This window comes from Cicer arietinum, chromosome 6 (genome assembly GCF_000331145.2).
Source record: "Cicer arietinum cultivar CDC Frontier isolate Library 1 chromosome 6, Cicar.CDCFrontier_v2.0, whole genome shotgun sequence".
Taxonomy (NCBI): Eukaryota; Viridiplantae; Streptophyta; class Magnoliopsida; order Fabales; family Fabaceae; genus Cicer; species Cicer arietinum.
This window is the reverse complement of record NC_021165.2, coordinates 34,255,929-34,265,704: the sequence shown is the minus strand read 5'-3', so window position 1 is coordinate 34,265,704 and position 9,776 is coordinate 34,255,929. Positions and strand designations below refer to the sequence as shown.

Sequence of the window (9,776 nt, the reverse complement as noted above, 5' to 3'; positions counted from 1 at the left end):
TTTGCTATAATATAATTTTGGTTTTGGTCTGATAAGAACTTTTTCAATGCTTATATAATATTTAGCTTTTATGTGGAAGACTATCTACAATTTGAATAGAGTATTAAATTTATAAACTCGTACAGAACAATCAAAATCTCATAGACAACCTTATCACTGTGTTATTTTTCGTGATATATTAGTGCATCTAACGGAACTTGTTGACACATGAGACATTTTGTTTGACTTTAGACAAAATAGATTAACTTTTTAGTATATCGTAAAATTTGAGTATGCATTTTTTTTATAATCATTTACAAATTTAAAGGAAGGAATTTGTGATTAAGTCATAAATAATCATCTATCAATCAAAGTCGACTTATAGCCCTTTCAAAATGGATCATCACACATGATCTCAAAATTTAAAGTCTCTAAAAATTAATTATATAGTATCACTATTTATAAATTATTAAATATTTTAAGTCTATCGGTTGAGAAAGAAAGACGTGAACAGTTTAACAAAACAAAGGCGACGAATCACGCCACACTTGACTTAGAGCAACCAAATGAACCAATCAATAATTGTATCGCCAGAATACGTGTGATGAAAACGATGTCTACGTGGAACAAGTCCAAGGGTAGGCTGTGGTCCCAGACAACACAAGATTATGACACGCGGACGGTCAAGATTTTACTGATTATTCTCTAGCGCATTATAAATTGGGGTCACCGAACATCAGTTAAGGTAAACAAGTTCCCACCTAGATTGTTCTTTTTGCAAATTGTGTTGTGTGATTTTATCTGTCTTTTGAGAATATGTCTGGCTGCAACTGTGGAAGTAGCTGCAACTGTGGCGATAGCTGCAAGTAAGGACCACCTTAATTTTTTCTTGTACTGTTTATTTCTTATCTTTATTATCATGATTAATGAAAAAGATTATTCTTAATATTTAGATTTTTTTTTTCAAAATCCTTTTGGCTGGGTTTTATGAAGGATGCTTCATTTATTTCTTTTTTTCTACCTGTTTTTTTTTTCTGACGCGGTTTTTTATTTTTTATATTTTAAATTGGCCTTCTGGTTACCTAGCTAATTTTGATGAAACTTGATGAGTGCTTAGGAGAGTTTTTTTTTTTTTTTTTTAACAACTTAGGAGGGGATATTTATTGTGAGTGTTTCACAAACTTATGAAGATATTTTCGTGAGTTTTTTTTTCTTCTGAAATAGCTTATATTAATAATTAATTGGAAAAATACGAAAATATTAAATAGTTAATATCCATGAAGCTCTTAAATAACACACAAATTTTGTTTTTAACTTTTAAAATTATTCATTTTTGTAATTTAACTTTTGTTTCAATTTTTATTTATTTAAATTTTGACACAGACTATTAGGGTATAATCTATAAATTCATATTTTAATAATCTTTCTTTTTAATTATATAGTACTGAAAAGATAAAATTTTGACTTTAGCACAATGGAAATTCAAAACATTCAATTTTTTTTCTCTAATATTTATTGCCTAATAAATTTTTTTGTACTTTTGTTTTAATTGTCCTAAGTACTAGTACTTTTTTTGTTCAAGTTTACATTTCACAATTCATGTATATAAAAATGTTAACTTTTGTTGCTTCACAGATGCAACAAGAGATCAGGATTGAGCTATGTCGAAGCCGGCGAAACCACAGAGACGGTGGTTTTGGGCGTTGGTCCGACAAAGATCCATTTCGAGGGAGCTGAAATGAGTGTTGCAGCTGAAGATGGTGGCTGCAAGTGTGGATCAAGCTGCACATGTGACCCTTGCAACTGCAAGTGAGGTGCTTATAACAAATGAAAGCTTGAAGCAGATATGTGTAATTGTGTGTATGGTATGGTACACATATAATGTATAATAAGAATGTGTGTTTGCTTTGTTAAAATGTTAAAGTGGTCACGGATCTCACCTTTAGCAAATTGAAATGTTATAATTAGATTTTGTCGAAGGTGATATCAGAGAATTGTTGTCTTTCATGTGTAAGCAAATATAGCTAATATGAATCATAATTCTCTGCTTCTTCAATGAAATAAATCTTTGCTTATCATAGCTTGGTTTTAGAAGTTTTTTCAGTTTTTGAAAAATCAAAATATAAAAATAATCTAAAAACTACTTTTAATGAGAAGTTCTTGGAACTATTTTGATTTGAAGAACAATAGTTTCCTAATTATATTTGATGATAACAATATATATATATATATAATTAAAATCTATCAAAATAAGGATTTTAGAAATTTTAACATATCAAATCTATCACTAAGGAGTTTTAATTAAGATAAGAGTGGTGGACAAAAGAGATAATATAGAAAATATTCAAAGGGCAATAAGGAGAATTTCTCTCCATTTTCCCTCATTTATTCCTTCAAAGAGAAAAAGACTCAATCATTCGATTCGCTCTCTCCCGTGTCCTAAACTTCAAAGAAACCTTCCATTGGTACTCTTCATCGCCTCTCTCAAATACTCTATTTCTCATTCTTTTTCAAAACCACCAAAAACATTAGTTTACTAAACTTCATAACGTCGGACCTGCCCATGCATTCGCTCTCTCCCGTGTCCTAAACTTCAAAGAAACCTTCCATTGGTACTCTTCATCGCCTCTCTCAAATACTCTATTTCTCATTCTTTTTCAAAATCACCAAAAACATTAGTTTACTAAACTTCATAACGTCGGCCCTGACCCATTGCATGGGCAGGTTCAGCGTTCAACTTTCAATAGTTGACCAAATCACATTGAAGAGAAAACAAGCAACAAGGAAAAACTCCAAAACAATTGGAATAAGATGCGAATACTAAAGAGGAAAATAGATAACTACTCCAAATCAACTCAAATCGAATAGGATAACTTTCATAGAATAATGTGAGTTATGTTACATTAACTTCTTTTAACATGATGATTATGGGAATTAATTCTCTAAAACTCTTTAATTCTTGTCAAAAGTTGTTTTGGTGGAATTACGGGTTAGAAGAATTTAGAGCGTTAGGAAATGAATTTTTTAGCATATAAGTGTTTTGAAATTGCACCCAAATGATTTTAAATGTCATACACGTTGTTCGTTTGATCTTTGTATAATTGTTGTGTTAAATTTTTTGGAACTCTTGGGATTTTGAGTAAAGAATTGTAGTTTAATGTGTAAATCCTATCACTGAAGGCAAATGTGTGTGTCTTAGAAGCTCTTTGACTCTTGTCTCTATAGTTTTGCCTCTAGGTGTCATTTTGTAACCTTGGGGTTTTTGTCTCTGATTGTTGTTTTAAAAACCTAAGTATTTTTACCTTCGATAATTCTTTTCTATTTGCTACCTCTGATTCCTAACTCATGATTTTCGACATTCTACCTCTGATGAATAATTTATGTTTTTTGGTATGTTGCCTCTAATGCTGTTTCTCAACTCTGAGCATTTTTGCCTTTAGGTTTTCCTTCTGTTTTTACCTTTGGTAGCTGTTTTATTATTTGTTGTATTTTGCATCTAGTAAATTATTTTTGATTTTGCCTCTAGTGAAATGCTTCTATTTTGCCTCTGATAATACTCAAGCTCCTCTGATCAGGCTTTCTTTTATCCAAGTTTCTCTTATCAAAATGCATATGATGCACGTATCTTCTAATCATGCTGCCTTTAGTCCAAGTTCTTCTGATCATGCTACCCCTTATCCAAGTTCCTCTGATCACACTACATCTAATCTAAGTTCTTATGATTCTTCCTCTTGACACGTATTCTTTGATTCTTCATTTGGACGCGTATCATCCAATTCTTCCTCTAAATGTGTATCCTCTGATTCTTCCTCTGAACGTGTATCCACATATTCTTTCTCTAGACATGTATCCTCTGATTCTACCTCTAGATGTGTATCCTTTGATTATTCTCTGATTCTTCCTTTCTATGTTTATCCTCTAATTCATCCTCTAACTCTGTGTTTGGTCACATATCTTCTGACTCCGATTATGTTGCCTTTGACCTATATACTTCTAGTTATGTTGCATCTGGTTAGAGTTTTCCTTTGGTTCCAGCTTTGATCTGGAGTTTAGATTTAATTCCCAGTTGATTTTCAATATATTTTTAAGTTATTATAAGTGTTATGGGGTAACGATGCATTGCAAATATCATACTATCAAGGGCATTGCATACATAACATCTCAAGTGCATTACACTCTTATTAATCAGATCATGCAAGGTCTTATTTACGTGGGACATTTAGGTTTGTTCTAGGCATGGAATAATAGGTAGATGAGAACAATCAGGACGCTGGTTAGAGTTTGGTCTGACATCATTTACCAATCAAGACTCAATTATCTTGGTGACATACATTAAGATATTGAGTGAATCTTCCTTGTTTCAAGGAAAAAAATTTAGGTCATGCATAGTTTTCAAAATCATAATGAAAGAATGATTTCAGTTAAGCTTTTATGAAAAATTGAAGTTAAGAGCTCCATCATGAGATGCATCATAATTTTATATTTTTATGCATATTTATGAATAAATCTTTTTAAACTACTCCTTCCTTTATTTTTAGATCTCAGTAAGCTTTTTATCTCACCTATTTTATTTTTTATACATTAACAACTGAAGGTGACTGATGCTCAGTTCCAGTACTAGAACATGATATGCAAGCTCTGTTTTGTACTTAGTGCTTTATTTTTTTTATTTGATGTAACATGATGTATTAGGGAACATTTTTATAATTTCAGTATTGTTGCTGTAATTTAATCAAATAGTTCATTATATTGAGTTGTAAACTATGTTGTTTAAATGTAGTTACAAGTTATTTTAATGATACTTATTATTGATTTGTAATAGTTGTTTTTCTTTTATTGAGGTGTATGGTTTCAATTGTCAAATTCTAGATAATTAATAATGGATCTTAAAAATTTAAAATTATTTATAAATAATTTAAAATTATAATAAATAAATTATTTTAAATTATTTACTTTAAATTAGTATTTATTAAAATTCTTTTAAAATTTATATTATATAAGTTGTTTATTTACATTATTTAAAATTATAATAAATATATTATAAGGGGTAAAAATGAATTATAGGCATAATAATAAAGATAAAATTAAAAGAAAAATAGTAAACTAAAATCTATAAATTTATAAGCTTCTTGAATTGACTGATATAAAATCGTTATAAACTATAATCTATAAGTCCATAAATGACTGTTATCAAACAGACTTTATAACTTATAAATTATAAACTCTTTTGTTGGACTTACCAAAAAGAGGAAAATTTTATACTATATTCTTATGTTTTATACAATCTATCTATTTTACTCTTTTTTTTAAAAAAAAAATACTTTTTTTCTACTCTGCTAAATAGTTTATTTCAAATTTTCCTAAATGTTTCAAAAATTTTGAATTTTGTGTATCGTAAATTTTTTTAAAAATTTTTCAGTAAACAAATATATTTTTAAAAAATTGATCTTTATGTATAAAAATTGGAAATTTGAAACTTTTTTAAAATTTTTTTTTTAAAACAAAACATAAGATTTTACTTTTTTATAAAAAAAAATAAAATAAAAAGAAAAATTTATTAATTTGTTGGGGTTGAAAAATCTGGAGTAAAGTTTTTCATAAAGATGCATGAGGTAGAAGATAAGCCAAGTAATTTACTCTTCTCAGTCGGCTGAACTTAAAATAAATTATCCGCGATTAGATATTAACTTTTATGTTAAAAATACTCGTTCGTCATTATCAATCGCTATTAAAATAATTCCTCAACAAGTAATCATCTATTAGCGAAGAAACATAGGAGTGAGTTATTTACCAAACGAACGCGACGAATCATGCTACACTTGACTTAGAGAAACCAAGCAATAATTGTATCGCCAAAATACGAGTGATGAAAACGATGTCTACGTGGAACAAGTCCAAGGGTAGTCTGTGGTCCCAGACAACATTAGATTATGACACGTGGACGGTCTATATTTCACTTATTATTCTCAAGCGCATTATAAATTGGGGTCACGGAATATCAGTTAAGGCAACAAGTTCTCACCAATATTGTTCTTTTTGCAAATTGTGTTGTGAGTGATTTTATCTTTGTCTTTTGAGAATATGTCTGGCTGCAACTGTGGAAGTAGCTGCAACTGTGGTGATAGCTGCAAGTAAGGACCACCTTAATTTTTTGTTATACTGTTTATTTCTTATCTTGGAAAATATTCTTAATATTTTGATTCGTTTTTTCAGTTCTATTTGCTGGCTTCTACGAATTTTGTTTTGTTTTTAAAAAAATTGAAGAATGAGACATTATTATTATCTATTGATGTTACATAGTTAATGCTTGATTTTTTCTCTACATGAGATTATTTTTATTGTTAAAAGAAATATAAGATTTCACTTTTTTTTTGTCTTATCGTAATTATTACTCTAAAGAGATTTTTATATTCGAATTTGACACACACAATAAGTTCAATCTAAAAATATCTAACTTTGACGAAAATTAAAGAAAATGAAAAATATATTTTTTTTTTAATTCTAATAGCTATTGATAAATAAATTATTTTCTCTAATTCAAGTTTTATATTTCAAATTGTGTGTGTGGATGTTAATTTTTATTGCTTCACAGATGCAACAAGAGGTCTAGTGGATTGAACTATGCCGAAGGCGGCGAAACCACAGAGACGGTGGTTTTGGGCGTTGGTCCGACGAAGATTCAGTTCGAGGGAGCTGAAATGAGTGTTGCAGCTGAAGATGGTGGCTGCAAGTGTGGATCAAGCTGCACATGTGACCCTTGCAACTGCAAGTGAGGTGCATATAGCAAATGAAAGCTTGAGGCAGAGATATTGGAACCAATATGTGTAATTGTGTGTATCGGTACACATATAATATATAAAAAAAAGCATGTGTGTTTGCTTTATTAGAATAATAAAGTTGTCATGGATCTCACCTTTAGCAAATTGAAATTTTCTAATTAGATTTTGTTGAAGGTGTTGTGAGAGCAATGGTTGCTTTGTGTGTTGATTTTCTTGTGTAAGCAAATTTAGCTAATATGAATCATAAATCTCTGCTTATTGAATTGAATTTAGTTTGATTTTTATAGCTTGTTTTTTAATTGCTAATTTCTAAAAATTGGTCACCTTTAGAAGTTTTTTATTACAATTTTTGAATTTTTTTAAAGCAAAAATTAGAGTAAAATACACGTGGTATAATTAATATCTCAACTATGTTGGCATTTTCTAAATTACTACATATCATTTGCGGCACCTTTGTAAGTTTATTTAATAAGAAAAAGTAAAAAAAAATAATAATTGAGGGAGTAAGCCAAAACTAAAGAACAAGGGTGGACAATGTTACCTTATTAAAAACTGAAAAATCCAAATAGATAAAAACTAAGGTTCAAGAAAAAATAATTGCAATATAATAGAGCAAACATCATTAACAACTTGTGAGGAAATTAACGAAAATGAAAAAGGAAAAGATTATACCGAGTGCAAAACTCAATATTAGTAAGCTTATTATTACATTTAATCCAACTCCAATAAGACTTCAACCAATTAACTTGTGTAATATCATAAGCTTTAGGAACATGATACTTATTAGAAAAATATTTCAAAATAAAGAATACCTGCATTGATGAAGATGCAAGACCCTTAGAGAATCTTCTCGAAGTACAAAATAAGAGACCATATACAAAACGCAGTGCACGTTAATCAACTTTTAACAATATTTCTTGAACAAATAAAATATTTAAACTTAAGAAAAAAATGAATAACGTTACTATCTTATATATATTATTGTTGTGTTTTGAGCGTAGATAGAACTTTAAATCTCCTTATAACTCCAGTTTAATTAACTCTTCCACTCCAAACAGAAAACCAATCATATACCATCTCATATATGGGAGTTTTATTAAATACGACTAATTATTAATCTCCTCCATTATTTTATTTTTAATCGAATATTCAAGACAGTTATTTTTGTCAAAGAGGATCCAAGTGGTTAAGCTACTAGTTGTGTGATGTATGAATATGATTAAGAATTAAGATCATTCATTACCAACGGAGATTGGTTTACTAGGAGTTCGGCACAACAACATGTATTGAATTTAGTAACATTTGAAAAATGTTGCTAAATTACTAATTTGATTTAACATCATCTTATCAAGTGTTACATTAAGTCCATGTTACTAAAAGTGCTTAGTAACATTTTAGACTATCATTAATAACATGTAATAAATGTTATTAATTTATGTATTTTGCAACATTTATTATAAAATTAGTAATATTTAAAAAAACTATTATCATTTTACATTATTTGCAACATTTTTAGTTACTAATATTTGAAAACTAAGAAAATAACGGAAGTTTGATTGAAATGACAAAATTGAAGGAATTTAACATTTTTTAAAAACAATTTTCATTAATTTAGAGAACCTTAAATATTTATAACATGTTTAAGAAAAACATCATAGTTCTTAAGAATTGAAACTGCCCAAATTTACATAAGCATGCACTTCACCAAAGATCCTTATCCCCACCCCCTCAAAATACAGACTCATCAACCAAACTATCCAAAAGCCAAAAACTTAAGCCCTAATTGAATCACTTGAAATGAAACATCTACATAAACATCCCAAGCCAAACACATAGAGATCTTTGACAAGTTGAATGGTTGATTTGATTTTGGTTAATCTCTCTATGTAACTTCCTAACACTTCTCAAGATGCTTCCTAGCAGAGCAAGATTATAAAAATTATCAAGTTTCAAAGAAATTTAATTCAAATTTTTTGCATCACAATTATAAATTTTCATCAGATAATGATACAAGTCTTTCAATATAAACAAAGATTCAAAAATATTATCATATTTGCTATATTTCTCGAACTTTTTATAAAGTGAGTCAATTGTTTAATTTATAATATATAAAAGATAATGAAATCTATTGATATGTTCTAATGAGTAAGCATATTTGCTATATTAGTGTAATATATACATATATATACCCGAAAAATTTAGATCCGTGTGTTGCACATCCTTATAGACCATAAGCTTACTCATTACTATTGTTATGTTCTTTTTTTTCTTTTTTGGAAAAGACATTACTATAGTTATTACTTTTTGGTACATAGAGAATATTTAGACCACTCAAAATATCACATTATTATATGCTTAGTACTTCTAAAATAGTGGTATAGAGAGAAAGGAAAAAATTAGAGAATCTCAACTTTCTCTTGAAAAGTTGATACTAGTTGACATATGGGTAGGATTCTCTCGATAATTGGTCAAAAGATTGGTTTAGAATTTACTTATTTTTCTTTTTACAAAATATAAATAAAACAAAGAAAAACAACACCACTAAATGAAGAAGACAACAACTAATAGTGTTTTAAAAATAAGGAGAGGATGATGACTATCAACTATAGTCTAAATAGAAGGTCCATAATGACCAACATTAGCCAAAAAAATCACGCATCTATTTACTTTGTGGTAAACCTACATCATAGTAGAATTTCAATAAGGGAGATGAAGCAAGGAAATAATGTTGTGGAGCAAATGTTGAAGAGATCTTGTGCTAATAAACCAAATTGTAACCATGCAAACCACAGCAAATGAGTCTAGCTTCTTAATTCAAATATATACTTATTGTTAAAGTTTCCTAAATGAAATCTCCTATTTTATTTGTAAGATTTTATTTTCTTGAAAATTTTACCTTCTTATGCAAGTGGAGACATTCTTAAATTTAAATTGTAAAAATACTTTTTAAAAATAAATTAACATGAATTAGTTTGGAGGGTTTTCTTTTAGGCAAAACACTTTGTGGTTTTTTTTTTT

At 28.7% G+C, this 9,776-nt stretch overlaps 2 protein-coding genes across 2 annotated transcripts; both read left to right on the top strand.

Annotated features, from left to right (window-relative positions):
• Nucleotides 1-721: 721 nt before the first annotated feature.
• On the top strand, nt 722-2,060 carry MT-1 (metallothionein-like protein 1). Its single transcript, NM_001364774.1, has 2 exons — nt 722-845; nt 1,615-2,060. The coding sequence occupies exons 1-2, from the start codon at nt 796-798 to the stop codon at nt 1,790-1,792; spliced, it is 228 nt and encodes a 75-aa protein (NP_001351703.1). The 5' UTR covers nt 722-795; the 3' UTR covers nt 1,793-2,060.
• A 3,890-nt stretch (nt 2,061-5,950) lies between these two features.
• On the top strand, nt 5,951-7,026 carry LOC101513828 (metallothionein-like protein 1). Its single transcript, XM_004506516.4, has 2 exons — nt 5,951-6,110; nt 6,572-7,026. Exons 1-2 carry the CDS (start codon nt 6,061-6,063, stop codon nt 6,750-6,752), a joined length of 231 nt encoding a protein of 76 aa, XP_004506573.1. The 5' UTR covers nt 5,951-6,060; the 3' UTR covers nt 6,753-7,026.
• Nucleotides 7,027-9,776: the final 2,750 nt, after the last annotated feature.